Consider the following 27,735-nt stretch of genomic DNA (forward strand, 5'->3'; position numbering starts at 1 on the left):
TACATATCATAAAAATCTTATAGAACATATAATACTATACATTATAATATAAATAAATCGAAATAGTAGACTCTATCTCATTTATAAAATTACTGATTTACAAAACCAGTGAAACCCATGAGTTTCGTGGCTCGAAGCCCGGAGCCGGTTCCAGTTCCTGCAGCGCCTGCACCGGGTCCTCCCGCCCGCTAGGGGGCGCTGCGGATGCGGAAGCGCCTCTCTCCGGTGGGCCCCGCCCAGGCCGGCGCGGCCGCAGAGGCAGCAACGGGACACCATCGAGGCGTCGAGACAGAGCGGTGGCGGGGCCGCGATGGCGGCGGAGGCGGAGGAGTACGAGTCGGTACTGTGCGTGAAGCCGGCAGTGCTCGTGTACCGGGTTCCGCCGCGGGCCTCCAACCGCGGCTACAGGTGGGTCTCGCGCCCGCCTGCGGGGTGTCAGCGCCTCCTGGCGTGGGGGGGCTCGTCCCCTCCCTGTGGGGTTTGTGGGGGTCCCCTCCTCATGAGGTGTGTGGTGTTTGTGGTTCCCCGGAGGTGTTTGGGGTCTGTCCCTCCCCGTGCGCAGCAAGAACTGCCTCTCACGGGTTATGTCAACCCTTCCGTGAGGAATCTTAGCCCCTCGTGGGTTCTCTCAGTCCCCCATGAGGTCTCTGCCCCCCAGTCCACAGTGGTGTCTCCATCCCCCCGTGTGTTTTGGGGTTCCCACCCCCTCAGTCCCCAGCCAAAGCCTGTCCTGGCACAGCCGCCTGTCCCTAACTCAACCTTGGGTCTGGAAACTCTGCGGAAAGGGAACCGAAACCTCCCGCACAGCTCTTGCCTGCTCCCCGCCCAAACCCTGCAGCTATTTGGAGGTGAAACGAGACATCTTCTGACAAGTCCCCCTCCCATTCTCCCCGCCCTGACCGTCGTTACCAGCTGCAGGCGGAGGAGCTCCGTGGGCGCCCCGGGGCAGCACACGGGGGCTGTGGGCGGCACAGGGCCTCAGACTCCCCTTCCTGCTTCCCAGAGCCGCGGAGTGGCAGCTGGACCAGCCGGCTTGGAGCGGCCGCCTGCGGATCACGGCCAAGGGCAGCACGGCCTTCATCAAGCTGGAGGACAAGACCTCGGGTGAGGAGGGAACCCCGGGACTCCGCGCTCCATGGGGAGCAGCGGTGTGGGGCTGAGCCCTGCGTTACCCCGCCCCGTTGCTGTTTTCCAGGAGAGCTCTTTGCCCAGGCTCCTGTGGAGCAGTTCCCCGGGATCGCTGTGGAGGGCGTGACAGACTCTAGCAGATACTTTGTCATCCGGATTGAAGATGGAAACGGTGCGTCCCACACACCCGGAGACCCTTTAGAGCTCTCATTGCTCCTGTTCGGGAAGGATTCCTGCTTTCCGTGGCAGAATGTTCCCTGCACGGGAGGAGCAGAGGGAGGAACTGCCTCCTTCCCACGGCTCTGATCTTCACCAGGAACAAAACCACTTGGGTTTGGCTGCTCAGCATTGGCAGGAGGATGCAGGAGCATCCCCTTGCTGCCAGTTAATTAAAAAGCTGTGCTGAAGTTGTAGATGTAGCCAATGAGTGAAACACCTGGAGATGCCTTTGGAGAATGGAGGGCTCTCGGGTGACCTAATTGTGGCCTTCCAGTCTCTAAAGGGGCTCGAGGAGAGCTGGAGAGGGACTTGGGGCAAGGGATGGAGTTCCAGGACACAGGGAATGGCTTCCCACTGCCAGAGGGCAGGGTGAGATGGGATATTGGGAAGGAATACCCCTGGGAGGGTGGGCAGGCCCTGGCACAGGGTACCCAGGAAAGCTGTGGCTGCTCCTGGATCCCTGGCAGTGTCCAAGGCCAGGTTGGACGGGGCTTGGAGCCACCTGGGACAGTGGAAGGTGTCCCTGAGTGTGGCAGGGGTGGAATGGGATGGGATTTACAGTCCTTCCAACCTGAACCATTCTGGGATTCTGTGATCCCCAGTCCCATGGCTCAGTCTCCAGTGTCCCAGCTCCCTCTGGAGGCAGCGCCAGGCACAGGGATGTGCAGGATGGAGCATCCCATCCCATCCCTCCTCCTGCGCTGCTGAGCATCCCAGCACTGACTCCTTCTCCCTGCCCAGGCCGCCGGGCATTCATCGGGGTCGGCTTTGTGGACAGAGGGGATGCCTTTGACTTCAACGTGGCTCTCCGGGACCACTTCAAGTAAGTTTGTGCCTCTCCCTGTGTCCTCTCAGCTCTGTTTTTGGCAGGTCTCCTCCAGGAGTGGTGGAGAAATGGGAGCTGGGATGGGCCGGTGTGGTGGGAAGAAGAAGAAATTTGCAGCTCTTCCTCTCTCCAGGATTTCGTGACCTGGATCTTCTCAACTTTCTGGATCAGCAGCATCTCAAACTGAGCTTCCCAAGCCAAACCTGGGTGTCCAGATTCCCAGTCCAGGTTCCCTAGAGTATTTCCTCTGCTTCCTGTATCAACTGTAAGGGGCTGCCTTGAGGGGCTGCTCCAGCTGCTGGAAATGGTGGGGTTCTGGGGAGGGATGCACGTGGTGCTGGCTGGACCATCCATGGGGCTCCAGCAGCCGGGAATCATCCCCTGGGTGCTGCCTCAGGTGAGGTCTTGGCTCACACCTTGGCCTTTGCAGAGCTGCTGCCACACAGGGGATGATCCTGAGCAGGATTTATTTGTCTGGAGGAGCCTGGGGTGGGCTGTGATGTTTCCTTTTCCATGGATTTAATTCCCACAGGTGGGTGAGGCAGCAGAATGAGCTGGCCCGGCAGGCCCAGGACCTGGAGCAGGGACCCAAACTGGATCTGGGCTTCAAGGAGGGACAAACCATCAAACTCAACATCGCTGTGAGGGCCTTTCCCAGCTGATTCCAGCTTTTCCTTTGGGTGGCACAAGGAAGCAGCAGCTCCTCCTCAAAATCCCTGGGCATGGGCTCAGGGCAGAGCCTATCAGGATAACGCTGCCTGCAGGGATTTGCAGGGGGTTGTGGTGCAATCAATTCCTGCTGCCAAAACCAGGCCTGTGGGATCTAGGGGTAAAAACCACCTCTGGTGTCACCCCTTTGGATGCACCAGCAGATGGATATCGCAGCAGCGCAGGATTTTATTCCCAAATTAAACCAATTTGGCTTCCAGGGTTTTCACACTCTGGCTCTGGATTTAAATATGATCCCATGCAAACTTCCTGCTTTTATTTCAGAACATGAAGAAAAAAGAAGGAGGGACAGGGAACACCAGACCACGTCCTGCAGGGCCTGGGGGCCTCAGCTTGCTCCCACCACCCCCTGGAGGAAAATCCGGCTCTGGAGAACACCCGGCCCCACTCTCCACACCCCCACAGCTCCCGGGAACTCCCATCACAGGTCTGTGCTCACACAGAGCCCCTGAGAGGCTGCTTTATCCATCAGACGGGGGAATCTGGCAATGATAGTGGGAAATCACTCCTGGTGTTTTGCTTTCTCTCTTCTTGACTTTCTGACAGACTCCCTGTTGTCCTGGCCTCAGCCCACTGCTGCTCCTGCTGCTGATGTCTGGGGAGACTTTGCCAAAGCTTCAGGGTGAGCAGGAGAGGGATTTGGAGGGGATGTGGATACTCCAAAACTGCCTGGTGTTGCTGGAAAACTTCACTGGGGTGGGCGCACTGCTCCATCCAGTCCCAACTTTGGGATTCAGAAGCAGCTCTGGCTCTGTGCTGCCAATTCTCTGGGTTCAGATCCATGGGCATGTCTTGCTCTGCTCCAGGAAATTTTGGGGTGGTCCTGGATGACCCATTTTCAGCCCAGTTTCCTCTATGGATACCTTTACCATTTCTAAACACCCTTTTCCCCATGTTTTTCCCTCTCTCCAGGTCAGCTTCCAGCCAGGCTCAGGGGAACACTGGCTGGGTTCAGTTCTGATCCTGACCTTGATCCACTTTGCCCCACATGCGTGTTTGGATCTTCGGAATTCCTTTGGGACCAAAGAAGCAGCCTCAGGACACATCACTCCTGCCCTTAAATCCTGCCTGGTGTCGAAATGCTGGGATAACTGCTGGAAAGAAACAACCATGTGCCTTAAAACACTCCACAGCCTGGGCCTGCCACATCCAGGGCCTGGATCATGGGAGACCTTGGAGGCTTCTTCTTTGGGAAAGACCACCAGGTCGTCCATCCCTCTGCCTTCTCCTCATGCTTTTGGGCTGGATCAGTCCTTCCCTTGGCGAGGAGTATCCTCCTGGAGCCATCCCACCTCCCAAATCCACAGAAACCTTTCCCTGCCAGGATGCCAAGTACTGCCTGGATTTTTTTTCTGAGCACTTAACTGGGATGTGGGGAGCCGGATCCCAGTGTTTCCATGCTGAAATTCCTAATTTCTTATTCTGGAAAGTTTGTTTTACTCCTCTATTTTGAAGACATGATTTTTTACTCCTTTCCATGGACATTTTATTAAGGACAGAACAGAGTCAGGCTCTTGGACAGAGCTGGGTTGAGATTCCTCTTGAAACAAATAAATATTTTCTTACCTATTTATATTAAGGCTTTTCTGAATACGAAATCTCACTTATTTTTGTCCAACCTTTTGGATTTTCCTTTCCGTTTCCAACTGGATGACAGGCATTTTGCTTTTAGAGCTTTCTCCTGGGCCTGGCAGCGAACCAGGTGAGAATGTAATGCTTCTAAGTGAACAATAAAATGGTTTTGATGCCAGACTGGAATTTTTTTCCTCCCCTGTGTGGGCTCGGAGCAGCTGGGAAGAGGCTTTGTGATTCCCATTCCTTGCTGATGTCAAGGGAATGGGATTGGACACGGAGCACAACAGAACCTGTTGCTTAGCAGTGGTTTCTGTTGGGAAGGACACTGGGAGGGGAAGGTAAGAGAAGAAATGAGGGGAAAAGGGGGGGGGTTGGGACAAAAATGCTCGGGGGTGGAATTGGAGGCAACCCCCGCCTAGCTGGAGGCAGCCAAGACGCCACAAATCCTCAATCCCATCTGCCTGCTCCTGGCCTGGGTAATCTCCAGCTCTCCGGGGGAGAAAGGGCACTTTCCCCACTTTCCCTGCTGGGGGGGAAGAGGGGAGGGCGGCCGGACGAGCCTCTCCCTCCCGGAGCGTGGCTTGGGACCAGATCCATCCCTTATTTCAGGAGCGGGGACGCCTCCAGCCCCCATCCTGGGGAATTTGGGGCCCGACCTGGGGATTTATCCCCACTTTTCCCTACCCGGGTGGGGCCAGAAAGTCTTTAATTACTCAGGAGATAATTAAAGCTCCAGTGGAGGGGATGATCCGGGGTCCCAGGGCCATCCTCGCATCCCGGGGGTGTCAAAGCCGCTTCACCTCTTGGCAACCCCGGCTCGCTCCACCCCGGAGCTTTTCCTGCCGGAGCGAACTCCCAGGCGTTAATGAGCTTAAGGACCGCGGGGCTTAAGGACAGGGCCCTGGCAGGATCCCCGTGCCCCGCTGGAGAGCGGCTCCATCCCGGGTAAGGACTTCCCCACCCACTCCGGGCGCGGGCAGCGCCGGGGGCTGGCATTTGCTTCTGTTTTCCTTCCTTTTCCTCATTCTCCTCCCGCCGGGAGCCTCGGGGTGGGTTTGTCGGCAAAGCCCGGGAATGCCGAGGGATTTCTCGGAGGAGGATGGGGCCGTGCCGCTGTCGGGACCTCCAGGAAGAGGAGGGTCCCCGCTCCCGCCGTCACGCGGGGAGGGGACGCGGATTTCGGGCTAATCCCGACCCCGCATCCGCTTCCCGCGGGCGGGCACCGAGCCCAAACCGCCCCAAATCCCGGGAAAAGGGGCTTGGGGAGGAGGAGGCCGCGGCAAGGGGGTACCCGGGGCTCGGGAGATGCTACCGGGGCTGAGATGGGGTCACCGCGTCCCACCCAGCGGGAGGAGCGTGGGATGGGGATCGGGAATGGGATCGGGGTCGGGAGTGGGATCGGGAACGGGACTGGGATCGGGAATGGCACTTGGGCAGGGGGTTTGGAAGGGCAAACGGGGTTTATGGTGGGAAAATCGCCGATCGAGGCGGCTCCATGATCCCAGCGGAGAATCGGGGGCGGGTCTGTGGCCGCGAATGGAAAAGTGCGGCGGTTTGGGATCACAAATGCGAATTTACAGCGGTTTGATGATCACAGCTGCGAATCTGCAGCAGGGTTTCGGATAGTAACAAAATCTGTAGCGGGTCTGAGATCATAAGCACAATTTTTTAGTGATTTTGTGGTTGCAACTGTAAACCTGAAGCAGTTTTGGGATCACAAATGCAAGTTTGTGCCAGTTTTATGATTGCAACTATAAATCTGAAGTGGTTTTGGGATCACAAATATGAATTGGCAGAGATTTTGACATCAGAAATGCAAATTTTGTGTCAGTTTTGTGATCGCAGTTACAAATCTGCAGCATTTTTTGTAATTGTAACCGGAAATCTGCAGCAGTTCTGCAATCAAATGTTAATTTACAGCAGTTTGGGGATCACAGACATGAATTTACAGCAGTTTTGGGATCACAGTCATGAATTGACAGCAGTTTTGGGGTCAAAATGCAAATTCGTAACACTACAATGATTGCAACTATGAATCTGCAGTGCTTTCATGATCACAAACATGAATTTGCAGAGGTTTTGGGATCACAAATGAAAATTGGCAGCAGTTTGGAGATCATAGTTGCAAATCTGCAGCAGTTTTGCTCTTGCAGTTATAAACTTGCCATGATTTTATGATCCCAAACACACATTTACAGAGACTTTATATTTCAGCTGCAAAATGAAGTGGGTTTGGATCACAGCTGTAAATCTGCAGCATTTGGTGACTCTGAACACCAAATTTTGGCCATTTTGTGGTTGCAGCTGGAAATCCTTGGCAGTTTTTTGATTGTGAATGTGGATCTGAACATCCTTGCAGTCACAATTGCAAACTTCCAGTGGGTTTGTGACCACAACTGCACATTCTCAGCAGCTTTTTCCTCAGAAATGGCATTCCTTGGAATGTCTGAGTGTGGGAGGTGGCATTTCCAGCCAGGGTAGGGGTCAGAACACTCCTCATGGGCTGCAGGAGACTCAAATTGAGGGGCTGGTGAGATTTTCATGGAAATCCCCATTTGTGCCTGGTTATGAAAATCAAAGCAAATATCAGGGAAAGATCCCAAGGCAGGTTGTTGTTCCTATCCCTAAGGATCCTTTAGCCAAATGCTGCACCCGGGGAGGGCTTGGCCCCTTCCCAAGGGGAACAGAGCAGCTCATGGTGGCAAAGGATGTCCTGGCTGTGTCCCAGGCTGGATCCCATCCCGGATCCCATCCCAGATTCCAGATCCCATCCCACCTCTCTCTATCCCATCCTGCAGGGGCCATGGCCTCGCTGCTGTCCCTGCAGGAGGAGAACCGGATCCTGCAGCAGGAGCTGTCCCGTGTTGAGGACCTGCTGGCACAGAGCCGGGCCGAGCGTGATGAGCTGGCCATCAAGTACAATGCCCTCAGCGAGCAGGTGAGCCCTCCCAAATCTGCCTTTCCAGCCCCAAAATCCAGAGCTTGCCATCAAGTACAATGGCCTCAGGGGGTGGGTGAGCCCTCCCAAATCCTCCTTTCCAGCCCCAAACTCCTGGCAGTGCCGGCTCCAGCCTCAGTGCTCCCCATGTGGGCCAGGAGAGCTGTGGTGTCCCCGTGGTGGAAATTGTCCAGACCAGTCCTGGCCTGCTGGGGCTTGTCCATCCCTGTTTTATTTGTCCGACTGGTTTTCAGGAAAGACCCCACCTTCCCTGTAGGAAACCTTCAGTTTTTCCATTCTTTGCCCTGGCAACCAGGAATTCCGAAGAGCTTTGGCCCTCCCAGTGCTGAGCGTGGCTCCAAACTGAGGGTCTAGTGTGGTTCTGGAGGAATCCCTTGATTTGTGCCTCATTATTTAAAAAAAAAAAAGCAAATATCAGGAGAATATCCCCAGGCAAGTTTCCATTCTTTTACCCAAGGATCTTTTATCCATCAGCCACTCCATGCAAACTAGGAAGGTGCTTTGCTGAACGCACAGATTGGAGGTTGAATTATCCTTAAAAGTACCCCTGAAATTTCCCTTTCATCCCCTCCCTGTTCATGGAGAAATGAGGGAATGTGCGAATTTGGGGATTTGCCTTTGGCTGGCTGGGATTTGCCGTGGAACCCCGTGGAAGTGATGGCTTTGCCAGGGGATGCTCAGGGGTGTGAGCGTGTCAGCCTGGATTCCTCCTGATCCCAGCTGGAGCCGGAGGAAGCAGCTAAGAGCCGGAGTCTGGCCCAGCACAACATTGAGCTCCGGAGGCTGCTGGAGGAGGAGCAGGCTGCCTACAAGAGGAAGCTCCAGGCCTACCAGGAGGGCCAGCAGCGCCAGGCCCAGCTGGTGCAGAAGCTCCAAGCCAAGGTAGATCCTTCCCGGGGGGGCACTGGGATAATCTGGGGACCCCCCTCATCGGTGTCACCCCCTGGTCCCTCCCCCAGGTGTTGCAGTACAAGAAGAAATGCGGGGAAGTGGAGCAGCAGCTGCTGGAGAAGGCAACAGAGCTGGAGCAGGAGAGGCTGACGGTGAGGGACGCTTTGGGGGCCCCCTGCCCCAAATCCCCAAATCAGGGTGATGGCCAGGGGGGAATATTCCCACAGATCCAGCTGGACGCCAGCGGCTCCCAGCCCGAGGAGGAGAGCAGCAACGAGCTGGAGAATGCCCTGATCCGGCTGGAGGAGGAGCAGCAGAGGTGGGCAGAATCCCAGGGAGATGTGAGGATTCTCTGAGGATTCTGACCACAGTGATCCCTGATCCCAGGAGCAGCAGAGGTGGGTGGGAATGTGAGGATTCCCTGGGGATTCTGACCGCAGTGATTCCCTAGAATCTCAGGAACAGCAGAGGTGGGTGAGAATGTGAGGATTCACTGGGGATTCTGACCACGGTGATTCCCTAGAATCCCAGGAGCAGCAGAGGTGGGTGGGATCCCGGGGGGATGTGAGGATTCCTGGGGGATTCCAGCCACGGTGATCCCCTGCGGTCCCAGGAGCAGCAGCCTGGTGCAGGTGAACTCGATGCTGCGGGAGCAGCTGGAACAGGCCAACGTGGCCAACGCGGCGCTGAGCGAGGACATCCGGAAGCTCACGGCCGACTGGGCGAGGGCCCGAGACGAGCTGGAGCAGCGGGAGGCGGAGTGGAGGCGCGAGGAGGAGGTGGGGACGCCCCGGGCAGGACAGGGATCCTCCAGGGAGCAGTAGCGGGGAGAGGGATGTGAGGCAGGGGGATGTGGGATCGTGGAGAAGGGTGTGGGGTCATGGGGGATGCTGCAAAGAGCAGAATTTGGAGAGTATGGAGGTGTGGCATGTGATGGGAAGAGGATGCAAGGCAGAGGGAAAGGGGATGTGGGGTCACTGAGAGATGCAGGGCCAGAGGGATGTTCCGTGGGGAAGGATTTGCGGATGTGAGGGCTGGGAAATGGAGATGAGGCAGGTGGATGTGGGGATGTGTCAGGGGCAATTATGCAGGACCTCTGAGAGGGCTGTGGGGCCGTCGGGAAAGTTGAATAGAGAGGAATTTGGGGGTTTGGGGGATGGGATGGGAAGGGGATGTGAGGCAGGGACGTGTTGCTCCCCCCCCCCCCAACCCATGCCCACAAGAATGGTGTGGGGCTGTGGAGGACTGCGGGTGATGGGTGTGGCCAAGAGGGATATTTGGGAATTTGGGAACCGTGGTGGATCTCTGATCCCGTCCATCCCACCCCAGTCCTTCAACACCTACTTCAGCAACGAGCACAGCCGGCTCCTGACCCTCTGGCGGCAGCTGGTGGCCTTCAGGCGCCACTTCGGGGAGATGAAAGCCACCACCGAGAGGTCAGCGGGGCTCGGGGCGGGAGCTCTCCCTCTGGGAGATCCCTGATCTCTCCTCTGGGGATCCCTGAGGATCTCACCCTGCACCTCCCACCCGGGCAGGGACCTGTCGGAGCTGGGCCACGAGGTGTCCCGGACGGGCCGCGCTGCCCACGCCGCCTGCCTGCACCTGGCCGCCAACCTGCGGCTGGCCGAGAGCCAGGCGGGCGCGGCCCGGGAGCGGCAGGAGCTGCGCCTGGAGCAGCTGGAGGAGCAGCTGGCGGCGCGGGCACGGGACGCGGAGCTGGAGAAAGCTGCCCTGACAGCCAGGTCCAGGGAACTGGGGGTCACTAGGGTGGGTGAGGGGAGGCATGGAGGTGCAGGTGATGTGGCACAGAATGGGAAGGGAATATGGGTCAGAGGGATGGGATGCAGGAGCAGCAGGAGGGGTACAGGAACACCAGGAGGGATGCAGGAACGTCAGGAACGATGCAGGAGCACCAGAACGGATGCAGGAGCAGCAGGAGGGGTGCAGGAGCACCAGGAAGGATGAGACCATGGGGGATGTTTCACAGGGAAGGTTTTGGGACTGTGGCATAGATGGGAAGGAATGTGGGGCAGGAGGAGCAGGGATGTGTTGTGGATGGATGTTGGCTGTGCTCCGGCCAGGCTGGCAGAGCTGACGGCAGCCCTGGAGCGGCGCCGGAGCGAGGACGAGGAGAAGGAGCAGGCGGTGGAAGCGCTGACCCTGCAGCTGCGGGAGCTGGTGGGTGCAGGGTGTGGGGGGTTTTTGGAGATGCACGTCCGTCATTCCCAGCCTGATCTGTCCTGGGGTTTGCAGGAGGCCGTGCGTGCCCGGGAGCCGACGCCGGAACAGGTGCAGACTCTGCGCTCTGAGCTGGAGCTGCTGCGCCGGACACTGCACGAGGTCACCCAGGTGCTGGGACACCCCTGGACCACCCACAGCCAGGAGGGGCCTCTCCCTGCCTCAGTGTCCCCTGCCTTCCTCAGTGTCCCCTTCCTTGATTCATTTTTGCATTTCCTGCCTCAGTTTTCCCCTCCCTGCCTCAGTTTCCATTTTCTCTTACCCAGTTTCCCCCTTATTTGACTTGATTTCCTATTTCCTACCTCAGTTTCCCCCTCCCTTGACTCCGTTTTCCCTTTCCCACCTTGATTCCTGCCTTCATTGACTTAATTCCCTTTCCTGCCTCACTTACCCCTGGGTTTTCCTGGGAATAGGCAGTGCTGGCAGATGACCTCGAGCCCCCTGCGCCCACCATGTCCCCCCCATGTCCTGCCGTGTCCCCTCTCCGCAGCCTCTCTGCCAGCGCTGCTGCTGCTGCCGTTCACACGGCCCTGAGCCGGCGCCAGCTCCAGCTGCAGGTGAGGTTAGGAGGAGGAGGATGGGAATGGGAATGAGAATGGGAAGGATGGGGATGGGGATGAGGATGGGGATGGGGTTGGGGATGGGGATGTGGAGGATGGGGACAGGGATGGGAAAGATGGGGATGGGGATGAGGATGGAGATGGGGATGGGAAGGATGGAGATGGGGATCTGATGAAGGCTGACCCCCAGGAGGCTAAGAGCCAGGTGCAGGCGAGCCGGGAGCTGGCTGGGAGCCTGCGGCGGGAGCTGGGAATGCTGGAGCAGCGGCTGGAGCAGCTGGGATCCGAGGCCAGGAGCTGCCGGCGGGCACAGGAGGAGGCCCAGCAGGAGGGGCTCCAGCTGCGCGCCCAGGCCGAGGGGCTGCGCAGGTACCTCCCCGTCTGTGTCCATATGTCTGTCCCTGTGCATCCCTGTGTCCTCTGCATCTGTCGGTCTGTCCTGTGCTTGTATCCACATGTCCCCATCCATCCCTCTGCATCCTGTCTCATCCATGTTCCTCAGCGTCCTTATGTGTTCTTTTCTGTCCCTGTGCATCCTTGTGTCCATCTGTCCCTGTGTCTGTCTGTCCTGGTGTCACTCCCTGTCTGCTCCTCTGTGTCTGTCTGTCCCTGTGAATCCTTGTATCCATCTGTCCTAGTGCATTCATGTGTCCCCATCCGTCTGCATCCCATGTGTCCATCTGTCCTTGCGCTTGCATCCCTGTGCCACCTGTCTGTCCCTATCCATCTATCCATCCATCCATCCATCCATCCATCCATCCATCCATCCGTCCATCCATCCATCTGTCCATCCATCCATCTGTCCATCCATCCATCTGTCCATCCGTCCGTCCATCCCCACACATCTGTCTGTCTGTCCCTGCACATCTGTCCCATCCTGGTGCATCTTTCCCGGCCTGCCCATGGGCATCACCTCATGCCTGCACCATTCCATGTCTATCTGTCCATTCCTCCCAGCTGTGCCCATCTGTCCATCCACCCATCTGCCCAACTCTGTCCATCTGCCTGTCCACCTGCCCACCCATGTCCGTGTGTTGGTGCCCCTATACCATGGTATCCACGTGTCCGTGTATCCACATGTCCATCCATGTGTCCCTGTGTTCATGTGTCCCAATGTCCCTTTGTCCCTGTGTCCATGTGTCCCTGTGTCTGTGTCCATGTCCCTGTGTCCATGTGCCCATGTCCATGTGTCTATGTGTCCCTGTGTCCATGTGTCCGTGTGTCCAGGTCCATGTGCCCGTGTGTCCCTACGTCAACATGTGTGTGTCCCTTTGTCTGTGTGTCCATGTGTTCCTGTGTCCATGTGCCTGTGTCTGTGTGCCTGTGTGTCCCTGTATCCATGTACCCATGTCCCTGTGTCCATGTGCCTGTGTCAGTGTGTCCCTGTGTCACTGTGTCCATGTGCCCATCTGCCCATGTCCATGTGTCTGTGTGTCCACACGTCCGTGTGTCCATCAGGGAGCTGGGCTGCATGGAGGCAGTGCTGGCAGAGGAGCAGCAGCGTGCGGGGGCCCTGCAGCAGGAGCGGGAGCAGCTGCGGTGCCGGAACAAGGAGCTGCAGGATTCCTGGGATGAGGCTGCCCGCGACGCCCAGGCTGCTCGTGAGCAGCTGGAGCACAGGTGGGCATGGGGAGAGGTGGGGGCAGGTGGGCACAGATGGGTGTGGGGGCACAGGTGGGCACAGGTGGCTGTAGGTGGGTGCACATGGGCTCAGGTGCATACAGGTGGGCATAGGTGGGTGCTGGGGGCACAGGTGGACACAGATGAGCACACAGGGGGCACAGGTCGGTGTGGCAGGGGGGTACAGGAGGGTTCAGATGGGCACAGGTGGGTGCCAAGGGGACACAGGTGGGTGCCCAGGGGACACAGGTGGGCACAGGTGGGTGCTGTCCCCACACAGCCAGCAGCAGGTGCAGGAGCTGGAGGCGCAGCGGGCACGGGCGCAGCGGGAGCTGCTGGAGGCACGGGAGGCGCTGAGCCGGGTGCTGCTGGAGGCAGAGCTGGCCCGGGACGAGCAGGAGGCACTGGCTGAGGCCCTGGGCAAGGTGGGCATCAGGGCCTGCCACACAGCAGGGCTGGGCACAGATACAGGTATATTCCTGTGGGTACAGGTGCATCCTTATGGATGTATCCCCACGACAAAATCCCAGTTGCCCCCTGTGCCCCCCGTGTTCTCCATGCCCCCTATACCCTGTGCCAGACGGTGTCCCCAGGCCCCTGGTGGCCCCATGCCTCAGGTACTTCCCAAGCCCCAGGTGCCCCCCGTGTCCCCCCTGCCCCAGGTACTCCCCAAGCCCCAGTCACACCCGTCTTGCTGTGCCTACGGTGCCGGTGCCAGCCGCTGCCCCGTCGCAGGCACAGGGCAGCTGCGGGGAGCTGGCGGAGGCCCGGCGGGCAGCGGAGGCGGAGGAGTCGCGGCTGCGGGACGCGCTGGCCAAGACTAGCGAGCTGGCGGTCGGGCTGGCCCGTGACAAGGCGGAGCTGAGCCGGCGGCTGGAGCGCCTGGAGCAGGAGCGGGAGCGGGGCCGGCTGCGCACCCGGGAGCTGTGCCGGGAGCTGGCGCTGCTGCGGGCGCGGCTGGAGCGCGGCCCCCGCCCCGCCGACGAGCGGCAGGGCCTGGAGCGGGCACGGGAGGACCCCCGGGACGACGGGCGGGGGCTGCGGGAGGAGCTGCGGGAGCTGCGCGGGCTCCACGAGCGGCTGCGCCACAGCCTCGGCCAGGTGGGCACCGCGGAGGCAACTGGAAGGGTGCTGGGGCAACTGGGAGGGGCGGAGAAGATGCCAGGGTAACTGGGAGCGTACCAGGGACAACTGGGAGGGTGGAGAGGGTGTCAGGTGTACCTGAGACGGGTGGGGAGGGGTGGCTTGGGAGAGTGTCTGGGGTAACTGGGAGAGAGTGTGAGGTAACTCCAAGGGGATGGGGAGCGTGCCAGGAGTAACTGGGAGGGGTGCGGGAGGGAGCATAGGGTAACTGGTGGTCATTGAGGTGTAACTGGTGGTCCCTGGACTGTCATTGGGTTCACTGGTGTGCCCGCAGGCGGTGCAGGAGCAGAGCGCGGCAGGCGCGGCACTGGAGCGGGCGCGGGCGGAGCAGGAGCGGCTCCGGGCGGAGCAGGAGCGCCTGGGCCGGACACAGGCGGCGCTGGCCAGGGACGGGGCTGGACTGGCCGTGCAGCTTGCGGCTGCCCAGCGCCAGGACCGGCACCGCGACCTCGAGGCCGCTGGGCTCAGGTGGGTGCTTGGCTCAGGTGAGTGCCAGGGCGGGTCCAGCCCCGTGCCCAGCCCTGTGCTCGGCATTCTGCAGGTCAGAGAAGGAGGAGCTGGAGAGCAGCGTGTTCCAGCTGCAGCAGGAGCTGGCCCAGCTCCAGGCCCGCAATCAGCAGCTGGAGGCCCAAAGCCAGACACTGGCCCAGACTAAGGAGGCACTGGAGGGTGAGAGATCCCGGCCACTCGTGTGTCCCATCAGCCTGGCTATGCCCTGCTGCAGCCCATCCATCTCCATCTTCATCTTCATCTGTGTCATCTCCATCTTCACCATCCATCTCCATCCATCGTATCCACTCCCATCCATTTCCATCTTCATTCCTGTCCATACCCATCCCCAGCCCACCCTCAGCTCCATCCACCTTTCCCCATTGACTGGGGCTGTCGCCATGACTTGGGAATATCCCCACTGACGGGGGGTGTCCCCACTGGCTGGGATTGTCCCCAGTGACTGGCGGGTCCTCATTGGCTCGGGTGTCCCCATGACGGGTGTCCCATGACTGAGGGGTGTTCCCATGGTGGGGTGTCTCGTTACTGGGGGTGTCACCATGTCTGAGGGTGTCCCCGTGGCTGAGGGGTGTCCCATGGCTGGGGGCGTCCCACTGTGGGGTGTCCCGTGACTGGGGTGTCCCCACGTCTCCTAGCGGAGTTGGGCGTGGCACGGCGGGAGCAGGCGCAGGAGCTGCGGGAGCGGCGCCAGGCGGTGGCCGTGGCCGAGGCGGCCGCGGTGACAGTGGCCCTGCAGAGCGCCCGCGACGCCCACCGGGACCAGCTGGAGCAGCTCCAGCGTGAGAAGGTGTGCACGGGGCAGGGGGCACGAGGATTTGGGGCTGTGGGAGTGATTTTGAGGGCACAGCAGTGGGATTTTGGGATGCTGTGGTGAGGTTTCGGGGTGATGGTGATTTTCAGAGGTTTAAAGGATGATTGTTGGGGCATGATGTTGGTTATTGGGGAACAATGTTGATTTTTGGGGTGAAATGTAGATTTTTGGGCTGCAGAGCTGATTTTTGACGCACATGCTGATTGTTAAGAGCACAGTAGTGATTTTTGGGGTGTAACCTTGATTTCTGACATTCCTGCTGATTGTTGGGGCACAATGCTTGGGGTGTGGTGATGTCTGTTTGGGTTTGCTGATGATTTTTGGGGGTTCACTGATGATTTTTGAGGCTCACTGGTGATTTTTGGGGTTCACTGGTGATCTTGGGGTTGGCAGGAGGAGCTGGAGACTGAGCGGGGCCGGCTGATGCAGGAGCATGAGGAGCTGGTGGCTGAGCTGGCGGCAGCACGGCAGCAGTGCCAGAGCGAGAAGCAGCAGGTGGATGTCCCCGTGTCCCTCTGTCCCTGTGCCATCCCCATGTCCCCCTGTGCCAGCCCCAATGTCTCCCAGCCCTGTGCCAGCCCCGTGTCCCCTGTGCCGGCCCCATGTCTCCCAGCCCTGTGCCACCCTCATGTCCCCCTATGCCAGCCCCAATGTCCCCCAGCCCTGTGCCAGCCTCGTGTCCCCCTGTGCCACCCCCATGTCCCCTAGCCCTGTGCCAGCCCTGTGTCCCCCCAGGCTCTAGCGCTGCAGGAGGAGGAGCGGGTGGCCCTGGCGGGGACACTGGCGGGGCTCCAGCGGAGCCTGGATGAGGCCATGGCTGAGCTGGAGCAGCGGCGGCAAGAGGTCACCGGCCACCAGGAGAAGGAGCAGGTGGGTTTGGGGGGCTCTCAGAACCCCACCCAGGGTGGCACAGTGCTCCACAGAGCTCCCGCTTCAACCCCCCAGAGGAGCCCAGGTGTCTCCCCTCATTGCAACCCCTATTGCCAAAATGTCCCCTCCTACTGCAGCCACCCATGCCTGGGTGTACCCCTATCACCCCCCAATTCCTGGGCATCCCCCCTTGCAACCCCTCCTGTCTGAATATCTCCTGTGGCTCCCTCATTGCAGCCCCTCACATCTGGTTGTCCCCTGTGGGCTCCCCCATTGCAGCCCCACCATTCCTGGGTACCCTCCATTGCACCTCCCTGCTTGAGCCTCGCTCCCATCATTGCAAGACCCCCCCAGTGTCCCCTTGTCTTGCAGCCCCCCAACTTCACCCCTCATCTCCCCTGGCAATGGGGCTCAGCTGTGGTACCTGAGCCCCCTCACCCCATCCCTGCACCACCCCTACTGACCCTCTCTTCCCCGGCCCCATCTCCATTGCCCCCCCTTTCTAAGACCCATCCCCATTGTCGTCGTCGTCCCTCGCCCCTTTCTCCAGGATCCATCCCCATTGCCTCCCTCTCTTTCTGGGCCCCATCCCCCTGTCCCCCTATCTTTGGGGCCCATCCCCATTGCTCCCCTGTCTCCGGGACCCCGCCCCCGTCGTGCCGCCCCCCGGGACTCCCGAAGGGCGGCCGATCTCAGGGTGCCGTGCCCCCCGCAGGGCTTGGCCGCGGAGCTGCGCTCGCTGCGGGCGCGGGCGGAGGAAGCAGCGCTGAGCCACGAGCGGGAGGCGAGGGCGCTCCGGGACCAAGCGACAGCGGCGGCCAAGCAGCGGGACAGTGCCCTGCGGGAGGTGAGTCCCCTCCCCAAAAACCCCTTCTCGCCCCAGTAAGATCCTCAGATCCCGCTGAGTTCCACCGCCGGGCAGGCGGAGGAGGCGCGTACGCAGCTGCGGGCGGGGGCGGAGGCGCGGGCGGCGGCGCGGCGGGAGCTGCTGGAGGCGCAGCGAGAAGCCCGGGACAGCCGCGAGGGCCGCGACACCGAGCGGCGGCGGGCGGAGGAGGCGCGGCGGGCCCTGGGCGATGCGGCCCGAGAGAACGAGGCGCTGCAGCGCTCCAACGAGGAGCTGCGGGCCGCCCTGCGGCGCGCCGAGGGAGAGCGCATCAGGTCGGGAACGCGGGATGCTCTCACTGGGAAGTGCAGGGCGCGGCCGCAGCAGCTTGCAGGGGCTGCTCAGGGTTTGGGGTGATGCTCAGGGTAAGGGAATGTCCAAGCTGGGAGATGCAGGAGTCGGAGTGATGGGTGGGCAAGGGGCTGTCCAAACTCCTGAAGATGCAGGAGTTGGGCAATGCTCAAGATGAGGGAAGCACAAGTTGGGAGATGCAGGAGTCAGGAGATGCTCAGGATGAGGGAAGCACAGGCTGGGAGTTGCAGGGGTTGGGACATGCAGGAGTTGGGAGACACTCAGGCTGAGGGAAGGACAGATAGGGAAATGCAGGAGCTGGGAGATGTTCGGGATGAGGGAAAGCAGAAGTTGGGAATTACAGGGGTGACCCCCCAATCTTGGGGGACGATGCCTGTGTTGGGACACAGGGATGCTCAGGTTGGGATGGGGCAATGCTCCAGGTCAGGAGCACACTCAGGACAAGGTGATGGAAATTTGGGGCTGGCGGGACACCCGGGATGGGCACAGCTGGAGCACAGCTGGGGCCGTGGCATGCTGCCCCCTCCCCCGGAGTGCTGCCAGCCCCCGCTCGCCGCTGCCACAGCCTGAAGCGCTCCGGGGAGGACAAGGAGCAGCGGCTGACGCTGCTGGAGGCGGCGCGGGCGGCGGCCGAGGGGGAGGTGTCGGAGCTGCGGGCCGCGCTGCGGGGGCTGGAGCGCGCCCGCCTCGAGAGCCGCCGGGAGCTGCAGGAGCTGCGCCGCCAGGTCAGGGACAGCGGGGACAGGGGCACAGAGCCTTCCCGGTCATCGGGGCTGTCCCTGAATCGCTCGTCCCCTCGCGGGCAGGTGAAGGAGCTGGACAGCGAGAACAGCCGGCGGGGCCGGGAGCTCGGGGAGCTGCAGGCGCGGGTGGCTCTGGAGGAGCAGCGGGAGCAGCGGAGCCGCCGCGAAGCCTCTGGCCTCAGGCAGAAGGTGGCGGAGAGTGAGGCCGGCACCGAGGCTGCCAGGAAGGAGGTGAGGGCGTCCCCAAGGGTCCCCAAGACCCTTGTGTCCCACATCCCGAAGTGTCCCTGTGCTACCATAGCTGGCTATCCTGTGTGTCTGGAGGTGTCCCTGTCCCCTCAGGTCGTAGCTTGGTGCTTGTTGTCCTCCATCACTGTAGCATCCTGTGTCGCTGGGTGTTCCCACTGCTCCATCCCCTGGATCCCTGAAGTTCCCTGTGATCCCATTGCTCCATCCCCTACGTCCCTGGGGTCCCACATCACCCCACTCCATCCCCGCGTTCCCCATCCTTCCCAGCCCACCATTCCTCCTCTCTCCTTACCTCTTCCCCGGTCCCTCCCGCAGCTGCAGCAGCTGCAGCAGCGCCTGGCGGCGGCGGAGCTGGAGTTCCGGCAGCGGGAGCAGGAGCTGTCCCGCAGCCTGGAGGAGGCGCGGGGCAATGAGAAGAAGCTGCTGGCGGACGCGCGGAACCTGCAGCTGAAGGTGGAGGCGGCGCGGGCCGAGGTGGCCGAGCTGGGGCTGCGGCTGAGCGCGGCGCAGGGCCGGGCTCAGGGGCTGGAGGCGGAGCTGGCCCGGGGCGAGGAGCAGCGCAGAGCCACCGAGTCCCGCCTGGGCGGCCTCCAGGCCACCCTGCTCCGCACTGTGGCCGTCGCCAGGGCCAAGGGTGAGCGGTCCCGGGACCACCGGGCCTCCGGGTGGGGCTGAGGGGAAGGGAGGTGTCCCTCTGCGGGGTGCTGGTGTCACCCCAGTGATCCAGCCCTGGGGGTCTTCAACACACAGGTGCTCTGGGCCCTGCATCCCGGGAGTCTCCCAAACCCTGTTATTCCACTCCTTGCATCCCAGGGGTTTCCCATTGCTCCATTCCCTGCATCGTGGGGTCTCTCATACCCCGTTATTCCATTCCATGCATCCTGGGGTCTCTCATACCCCGTTTTCCTCCCCCTGCATCCCTGGGGCCCCCTTCACTCCCTCCCCTGCATCCCTGGACCCCACATTTTTCCATCCCCTGTGCCCCTGGTGTCCCCCATTGCTCCATCCCCTCACCCCAGGCTGGTGTCCCCGTGCCACCTCGCTTGTCCCCACGCAGGCGGGGAGGGGCTGGGCAGCCCCGGCTCCTTCCCGGATCCCGACGCCGATCCCGAGGCGCTGCGGGCGGCGCTGCGGGAATTCCTGCGGGAGCTGCAGGATGCGCAGCGGGAGCGGGTGCGTCCTCCTGTCCCTCCCGTCCCCGTTATCCCTTCCTGGCCCTTCCCGACCCTTTCCCAGCCCGTGTTCCCGGCAGGAGGAACTCCGGGGGCAGCTGGGCAGCCTGGGCCGGCGCCTGGCGGAGGCGGAGGCGGAGCGGGACAGCGCCGGCGCCCGCTCACAGCAGCTCCAGAAACTGCTGGACGAGAGCGAGCAAGGTGATGCGGTTTTTTGGGAACTGTGGGATTCGGGGTGGTTTGTCGGCTGCTGGAGCCTCCACAGCGAGTGGGAGTTCGGAGGGAAACTGAGGCACAAGGAGGGGGTGGTGCTGCCCAGACCGGAGGATGCTCCCCGGGATTTTCTCCAAAATCCTAGGGGGAAACTTCATAAATCCCAGTAAACCCCAGTGAAATTCTTCTGCACCTCCTTTAAACCCCAGTATAAATGATAAAAACTTCCATAGATCCTTCTAAGCCAAATAAAATGGGCAAAAACCCTTCTGCACCCCCCATAAATCCCGGTAAAACTGGTAAAACCCTCATGGAAGCTTTAAAACCTCACTGAAACTGGTAAACTCCCCTATGAACCCCATGTAAATACCAGTTAAACTGGTAAACTCCACAAAACCCAGTAAAACTGGTAACCCCCCCTGTGCAAACTCCACAAATCCCAATAAAGTGGGGCAGAACCTGTCTGCATCCCACATAAATCCCCGTAAAACTGGTGAATTCCCCATGTATTTCCTGAAAAATCCAATAAAACAGATTAAAAAAGCCCCTTTACAAACTCCATCAATCCCAATAAAATTAGACCAAAACATTAAATAATAATAATAATAAAATACCCATTAAAAAACTTCCCATAAACTGCAGCAAAACCAGTGAACTCCCCTACAGATCCCATGTAAACCGCAGTAAAACCTGTAAACTCCCTGTGCAGTCTCCATAAATCCCAACAAAGGAGTAAAACCCCTGCGCATCCCTCTTGATCCCCAGTAAACCCAGTAGCCCCTCCCAGTTTGTCCCCCATAAACTCCAATAAAACCCCAATAAAACTGGTAAAATCTCCTTGCACCCCACAACCGCCCCAGGAAAACTGGAAAATGCCCCGAGCAAACGCCATAAATCCCAGTGAAGGGGGTAAACCCCTCCTGAATCTCCTAGAAACCCCAGTAAAATAGGGAACCTCCTGTGGATCCCGAGTAATTCCCAGTAAAATTGGGACACCCCCCCCCCCCCTTGCAAACTCCCAATAAATCCCAATAAAATGGGTAAGCCCCCTCTGCAACCCCATCCAGCAGAACTGGGAAACTCCCCAGTGGGTCCTCTGGAAAGCCGGGAAAATGGATCAAATCCCTGTGCATCCCCCTTAAATTCCAGCAACGCTCCTGCTGCTCCAGTAAACCTCCTCTGCACCCTCGTAAACCCCAGTAAAGCCCCAAAACCCCATAAATCCTAGTAATCCCCTGCATCCTCCATAAACCTCAGTAAACTGCTCTGCACTCCCAAAACCACCAGTAAACTCCCCTAAATCCCCGTAACCCCCTTCCATCCCCATGAACCCAAATAAACTCCCATAAATCCCAGTAACCCTCAGCATAGCCTGTAAATCCCTCTGCAATTCCCATAAACACCAATAAGCCCCCCCTAGATCCCCCATAAACCCCAATAACCCCCAATAACCCCCCAACATCCCCCATAAACCCCAATAAACCCCTCTACAATTCCCATAAACCCCAATAAGCCCCAATAATGCCCCACTGCACCCCCATAAACCCCAGCAACACCCCCTTCCATCCCCTAGAAACCCCACAAAGCCTGTCTTTAAACCCACACAGGTCCCAGAAACCCCCATCGCACCCCCATAAACCCCAGTAAAACCCCATTGCATCCCCCACCAACCCCGGTCATCCCCCTTGCACCCCCACGAACCCCACAGAGCCCCTCTTTTCCCCTGCCCACCCCACAGCGCGGAGCCCCCGCTGTCCCCTTAGCGCGGGTCCCGCCGTGCTGTGCCCGCAGGGCGCCGGGAGCTGAGCGCGGCCCGCGCCTCGCAGCTGCTGCAGGACGAGAGCCTGCGCCATTCCCAGCGGGAATGCCGCGACCTGCGGCACCGCCTGAGCGCCCTGCAGCGCAGCCTGCGCACCGCCGAGCGGGAGCGCCGCGCCGCACAGGTGGGAATGTGGGGGAGTCTGGGTGGGAATGTGAGGATAGCACAGGTGGGAATGTGGAGGAGTCCGGGTGGGAATGTGGGGATAGTACAGGTGGGAATGTGAGGCAGCACAGGTGGAGTACAGGTGGGAATGTGGGACAGCACAGGAGGGAATGCCGGACAACCCTTTTGGGAATGTTGGGCAGTCCAGGCGGGAATACCGAGCAGTCCAGGCGGGAATGTCAGGCAGCCCCGTGGGGAAGATCAGGCAGCCCGGGTGGGAATGTGGAGCAGTCCAGGTGTGTCTGGCACATCCCGGCTCCACGCCGGCATTCCGGCGGCTCCAGGAGAAGCTGGGCGAGCTGGAGGAGGCCCGGCAGAGGCTGGAGGTGTGCGAGAGCCGGAGCTCCCGGCTGGAGCTGCAGCGGCGGACGCTGGAGGCGGAGCTGGGCCGGATCCGGCGGGCGCTGGCAGAGCGGGACGCGGAGGCGCGGGAGGCGCGGGAGCGAGCGGAGCAGCTCCGCAAACAGGTACCGGCACCGATCCCGGCGAATTCCAGTAGCTGAATCGGCTTTTCATTGATCCAGTCCCACAGTTCCTCCCGAGCGCCTTCCTAGTTCCCCCCAAACCCACTCCAGTTTCCCCGAGTTCCCCCTGGATCCCATCCCAGTTGTCCCCAGTTCCCCTCAAAACTCCTCACAGTCCCCCAGTTCTCCCTGAATCCCCTCCCAATTCCTCTGAATTCGTCCTGAACACCCCCTCCAGTCCCCCTGAATCCCTTCTCTGTTCCTCTTTTCCCCTGAACGTCCTCTCAATTTCCCCTGAGCCCCTTCCCAGTCCCAGAGTTCCCCCTGAACCCCTTCTCAGTTCCCCCTAAACCCTCTCCCACTTCCCCCAGTATCCCTGAACCCCTCCCCGGTCCCCCCGGTCCCCCCAGTGTCCATAACCGTTCCTGGGCACAGCTGGCTCAGGCTGAGTCCCGCTCGGGGCCGCTCCCGGTGCCGCCGGGCTCCAAGGGAGAAGCTCTGGACGGGTCCCTGCTCCACGAGCGACTCCTGCAGCTCCAGAATGCGCTGGCCGCCGGCGAGACGGACCGGAGGCTGCTCCAGGTGGGATCGGAACCCCTTTCAGTGCCCCCAGCTCCTCCCGAACCCCCTCCCAGTCCCCTCATTTTCTGTGAACCCCCTCCCAGTCTTCCCACTCCCACTTCCCCCTGAGCCCTTTTCCTCCAGTTCCCTCTGAACCCCTCTCGGTGCCTCCATTTGCCCCGAACCACTCCCAGCGCCCCCAGTTCTCACTGAAACTCCTCCCTCTTCCTCCGAACCCCCTCGCAGCTCCCCCAGTTCCCCTGAACCCCTTTCCCAGTACCCCCAGTTGCCCCCAACCCCCCTTCCAGCTACCCCTGAACCCATTCCCAGCTCTCCCAGTTCCCCTGAATCCTGTCCCAGTTTTCCCTGGACCCGTTCCCAGTCCCCAAGCCCCTTGCCAGTCCCTGGTGTCCTGCGGCTGTCCCGGGGTGTCACGGCGCTGTCCCGCTGTCCCCGCGGTGTCCCAGGAGGGGCTGGAGGAGGCGCGGCGGGCGCTGGCGGAGGCGCGGCGGGAGAAGGGAATGCTGCGGGAGCAGCTGTGGGAGCAGCGGGAGCTGGGAATGCTGCGAGATCCAGAAATGCTGCGGGAGCTGGGAATGCTCCAGGAGCCGCGGATGCTCCGCGAGCCCGGGATGTCGCGGGAGCCAGGAATGCCGCCGGAACAGGGAATGCCGCCGGAGCCCTCTCAGGACCGGCAGCAGGAGGTGAGGGGGGCCGCACCCCAAATTTGCTGATTTTTGACCCCAGACAGGACCCTGTGATTCCCCATAGAAACCCGCACCCTTATAGGCTACTTATCTAATTAGCATCTCGTATCTATATCATCATATCTAATTATCTGATAGTATATTTTATATATATATATATATATATTTAAATACGTGTATTTTACTCTAATATATTTTTGGTATCTATACATACTTTAATTTATCCGTGTGTCCGATCAGGAGCGGGAGCCTCCCGGCCGGGCTGGATCCGCGCAGCTCCCGGCAGGGTCGGATCTCCCCGCGGGCTCGGCCGAGCGGGAGCTGGAGGAGGCTCGGAAACGCATCCAGGTGCTGCGGGTGGGTCCCTGCTCCGGGGCTGATCCCGATCCACGGACTGGGGCTGATCCCGATCCACAGCTGGGGCTGAGACCGATCCCGATCCGTGGGCTGAGGCTGATCCTGATCCATGGCCTGGGGCTGGGGCTGATTCCAATCCTGAGGCTGATCCCGATCTATGGGATGGGGCTGATCCTGATCCACAGGCTGGGGCCAATCCCAATCCACGGGCTGGGGCTGTCCCTTCGAGAGTTCATCCTGATGGGAACAAGCCGGGTGCTGGTACTGGGATAGGGGCCGGGCTCATTCCAGCTGGGAAGGGAGGTGATGGCGCTGGCTCTGGGCTGTTTTCGGGGTGCCTGGCCAGGCAGTGCCCAGTTCGGGGTGCCGGGCACCCCTCCCCGTCAGGCGCAGGTGTCGGCGCTGGAGCTCCGGGCCCGGCCGCGCCCCGAGGCGCCCGCGGAGCTGCAGCGGGAGCTGGAGCGGCTCCGGCTCGGCCGCGGCAGCCTGGAGGAGCAGGTGAGGAGACACGGCCCAGAGGGACACGGGGACACGGCCCAGCGATACGGGGACAGCCCAGGGGGACAGGAGGACAGCCCACGCTGGGGACACGGGGACACGGCTCGAGGACATGAAGAGAGCCCGAGGGGACACGGGGACAACCTGGAGGAACACGGGGCAGAGCCTTGGGGGGGGCGCGGGGATAGCCCAGGGGGACACGAGGACACAGCCCGGCCCCACAACCTCTCCTCCTTCCTGCAGATCGCGCTGCTCAAGGAGCAGGAGCTGCAGCGACATCCCAGCGGAACTTAAGGAATTCCGGGAATTCCGGGGCATCCGCAGGGACGGGCACAGCTCCGCTCAGGGATGAGCGAGATCCCTCCCTGATCCCAAAATCCACAGCAAAGCCCAGCACAGCTCTGGGAAGGGAGGATCCATCCCCACCCTTGTTCTCCAAACCCACAGCGATTTTTGTCTCCTCATTCCCTTTTCTCCAGGAAAAAGCTGCAGTTTTCCCACCAGCTGGCAAAATTTGTCTATTTTTGATACAATTTGGGACCTCATGGATGGTTTTCCCATTTTCCTGTTGCAGTTTTAACTAAGAAATGGAGAATGTACCCTCGTTTTAGCCCCAGAAGACCTAACTGATTTATTCCCCTCCAGCCTTCCAAGCCCCCATCCCATCCTAATTTTCCCCCTTTTTCTAACAACTCCCTGGATTTGTATTTCTGAAGGATTTTTTTAGGAATTAGCGGGGTTTTTATACCGAATTTTTGGGAATTGGGGGTTTTCACTGGTGTTCCGGGGCAGCCCGAGGTTGAGAAAGCCACGGGAAGAGAGGTGGTGGCTCTGACCCTGCTCAGTCCCTGCAGGAATAAACATGGAAAATCCAAACTGAGAGTTCTGAAGGATTTCTTGGGGGGAAGCTGACATTTTGGGAATGCCCAGATTTGGGCTGGGTTGGATTGGGTCCCCAAATAATAATGAATAATAAGAATATTTGTAAATATAACAATAAAAATAAATAACAATAATAAATAGAAATAAACATACCCCATAGATGAGAGAGAAGCTTTAGGGGGAATTCACCCTAGAGAGGGGAAATACACTTTATAGATTGGAAATTCACCCTCCAGAGGGGAGATTCACCTTACCAAGGGGAGATACACTTTATAGATGGGAAATAGACCCTATAGATGAGATGCTCCCTATTATGAGAGCTATACCCTATAAAAGGGGGCTGCACATCACAGAGAAGAGCTGCACCCCATAGACAGGACACACACACTGTATATGAGACACACACCATAGACAAGAGGTACATCCTATGTCCGAGAGCTGTCCCTATATCTGAGAGCTGTCCCTATATTTAAACTGTTCCTATATCTCAGAGCTGTCCCTATATCTGAGAGCTTTCCTACAAAATTTCTTACGAAGACCTGCAGAAAATCCCCAACCCCTACACCCCATCCTGATTCCTCCACAGGCAGCACACCCCAACCCCTCCTCTTCCTATAGGGGCCCCTAAACTCTGCCCGGCCCCACAACCCTTTCTATAGGGGACCCTAAACACTGAGACCCCAGCAGAGACCCACCCAGCACCCCAAAGCCCTCTCCAAACCCACCCCAAACCTCTTTATTGTCGATAAGTGACCCAGACCTTATCCCAAACATTTCCATACCGTGCTTCTTTCTATAGGAACCGCCCCAAACGGAGCCCCCACAACTTCCAGTGACCACCCCCCAAAATCGACCATTTTACACCCCAAAACCCTCTGACCCCCCAAACCATCGCACCCCCCGTATGCAGGGCTGGGGATTGTTCAAATCGGCAGAACCCCCCCCCCTCTCCCCACAGCTGTGAATAATCCCAAAGGAAGGAGCTGGGAGCCCAAACATTGTTAATAGTCCCAAAGGAAGGAGCCGAGAGTTGCAGGGCCCCTCCCGCTCCCTGAGCGATCCTCCGCACAGGGACCAGGGCTCCCCCCAGTCAGAGAACAGAGAAAGGCACAAAAATAATAACCCTCCCCGTTTTAATTATTATGTGCACAAAAAGAAGAGGAATTCCGGGATTTCGGGAAGATGCTCGTTCATGCACGGGATCTCCAGCGGCGCGGGGCGGGTCCGGAGCGAGGCCGGGAGCGGGGCCGGGGTCCCGGGGCTCAGCAGCCGCCGCAGCTGCGGGCGCAGGACGCGCCCACGCTCTGGCACAGGCCGCTCGTGGCCATCACCCCGCACTTGGAGAACTTGTCCCGGCACAGGTCGGCTGCGGGGAACGAGGGATTATCCCTAGATACAGGGAAAACTCCGGGAGAGCAGCGAGGGAATCCCCCGCCAGCCCAGCCCCATCCCAAAGCGCGATCCCGCTCTGCTCCGGGGGTCTCTGGAGCTTTGGGAACAGCGAGGGACCCGCCACCCCATTGCTACACACCCCAACCCCACCCCAAGGTGCCATCCCGCTCTGCTCCGGGGGTCTCCGGAGCTTTGGTCCAGCGGGATTTTCTCTCCGCAAAATTACGGGGAAAAGGGTGATTTGGATGGGCACGATCCCGCTTTTTCGGGGTGCCCCCTTCTCACCTCGCAGCAGCTCTTCATGGGCGCACACGGTGCGGACGCAGATCTCCTTGTTGATGACGTAAACCCGGCGGAGGCTGGAAGTTTTTGGGAGATAGAAAGTATAGGGATGTAAAACAGAGGAGTTCCCAAAATTCCCAGAGGGATCAGGGAATGTTTGCCCTCACGCACCTGTAGAAGCAGATCTCGTTCAGGCACTGTTTGCAGGGCTTGTGCACGGAGTAGAGCCGAGTGCAGGGGTACTGCTCCTCCCGGCAGTCTGCGGGCAGCGGGAACCGGGAATTCCCTGGAATTCCTCAGCCAGCGCCTCCCCCCGCCCCGATTGTCGCTCCCCGGCGGCACGGCCCGGCTCCAGGGGAGAAAAGGACGGGCGGAGCCGTGCCGGGGGGTCGTGGGATGGGATCGGCACTCACCGAGCGGTCCCGGTTCCGTGGGCTCTGTCTCGGGTACCGCAGCTGAGGGGGGACACGGGAACAGGAGAATAGGGGAGGGAATTTCAGGATGGGGCAGAAGCCTCTCCTGCCCCTTTCCTGGATTTTAGGGCTGGAGCAGCCTTGGCATGCACCGGCTGTTTCGGGGGGAGCACAGCTGGGCTGGGGGTGCAGAGGAGGGACAGAGAGTCCCTAGCCCTGGGACTGGGGGGCCTAGGGGCCTGTCACCCACCCTGGCACAGGCTGCTCATGGGTGACACCTAGACACCTCTAGCCCTCCTAGAGGGCTGTCACCCACTCTGGAGGCTGTCATCCACCCTGGGGGCTGTCACCCACCCCGGGGATTGTCACCCACCCCTGGGGGGATGTCAGTGATCCTGGGAATTGTCACCCACCCCAGGGGCTCTCACCCACCCTAGGGATGTCACCCACCTGGAGTCGGGGCCGGTACAGTTTCCTGCTGGGATTGCTGCTGGGATTGGTACCGGAACTGCTCCTCTGGGGCTCGGGGGGTGACATCTGC

General features: G+C 60.0%; 3 protein-coding genes across 3 annotated transcripts in view; 2 read left to right on the forward strand and 1 right to left on the reverse strand.

The window, feature by feature from the left end:
* Positions 1 to 250: 250 nt before the first annotated feature.
* NECAP2 (NECAP endocytosis associated 2) lies at positions 251 to 4,652 on the forward strand. The gene is made up of 8 exons (XM_083876681.1): positions 251 to 408; positions 1,004 to 1,104; positions 1,196 to 1,300; positions 2,089 to 2,170; positions 2,706 to 2,814; positions 3,167 to 3,329; positions 3,449 to 3,524; positions 3,815 to 4,652. The coding sequence occupies exons 1-8, from the start codon at positions 311 to 313 to the stop codon at positions 3,861 to 3,863; spliced, it is 783 nt and encodes a 260-aa protein (XP_083732807.1). The 5' UTR covers positions 251 to 310; the 3' UTR covers positions 3,864 to 4,652.
* Positions 4,653 to 5,672: 1,020 nt separating this feature from the next.
* Positions 5,673 to 25,006, forward strand: CROCC (ciliary rootlet coiled-coil, rootletin). The gene is made up of 35 exons (XM_083876970.1): positions 5,673 to 5,764; positions 7,276 to 7,415; positions 8,157 to 8,318; positions 8,396 to 8,479; positions 8,555 to 8,646; positions 8,941 to 9,106; positions 9,657 to 9,763; positions 9,863 to 10,069; positions 10,409 to 10,505; positions 10,581 to 10,676; positions 10,979 to 11,122; positions 11,316 to 11,494; positions 12,584 to 12,745; positions 13,026 to 13,170; positions 13,481 to 13,846; positions 14,163 to 14,356; positions 14,430 to 14,557; positions 15,034 to 15,185; positions 15,603 to 15,704; positions 15,945 to 16,079; positions 16,795 to 16,926; positions 17,002 to 17,240; positions 17,843 to 18,002; positions 18,084 to 18,251; positions 18,585 to 18,903; positions 19,327 to 19,442; positions 19,522 to 19,642; positions 21,446 to 21,597; positions 21,782 to 22,105; positions 22,538 to 22,684; positions 23,131 to 23,367; positions 23,611 to 23,727; positions 23,788 to 23,988; positions 24,121 to 24,225; positions 24,469 to 25,006. Exons 2-35 carry the CDS (start codon positions 7,281 to 7,283, stop codon positions 24,517 to 24,519), a joined length of 5,442 nt encoding a protein of 1,813 aa, XP_083733096.1. The 5' UTR covers positions 5,673 to 5,764; positions 7,276 to 7,280; the 3' UTR covers positions 24,520 to 25,006.
* A 1,363-nt stretch (positions 25,007 to 26,369) lies between these two features.
* The window catches only part of MFAP2 (microfibril associated protein 2), a gene marked incomplete at both ends in the record, with an annotated part of 3,349 nt that continues 1,983 nt past the window's right edge, over positions 26,370 to 27,735 (reverse strand). Inside the window, 5 exons of the mRNA XM_083876971.1 lie at positions 26,370 to 26,473; positions 26,785 to 26,858; positions 26,953 to 27,040; positions 27,195 to 27,236; positions 27,645 to 27,731. Coding sequence (XP_083733097.1) covers positions 26,370 to 26,473; positions 26,785 to 26,858; positions 26,953 to 27,040; positions 27,195 to 27,236; positions 27,645 to 27,731 — 395 coding nt within the window. The remainder of the gene's footprint in view (positions 26,474 to 26,784; positions 26,859 to 26,952; positions 27,041 to 27,194; positions 27,237 to 27,644; positions 27,732 to 27,735) is intronic.

This window comes from Zosterops lateralis, assembly GCF_965231275.1.
Source record: "Zosterops lateralis genome assembly, chromosome: 22".
Taxonomy (NCBI): Eukaryota; Metazoa; Chordata; class Aves; order Passeriformes; family Zosteropidae; genus Zosterops; species Zosterops lateralis.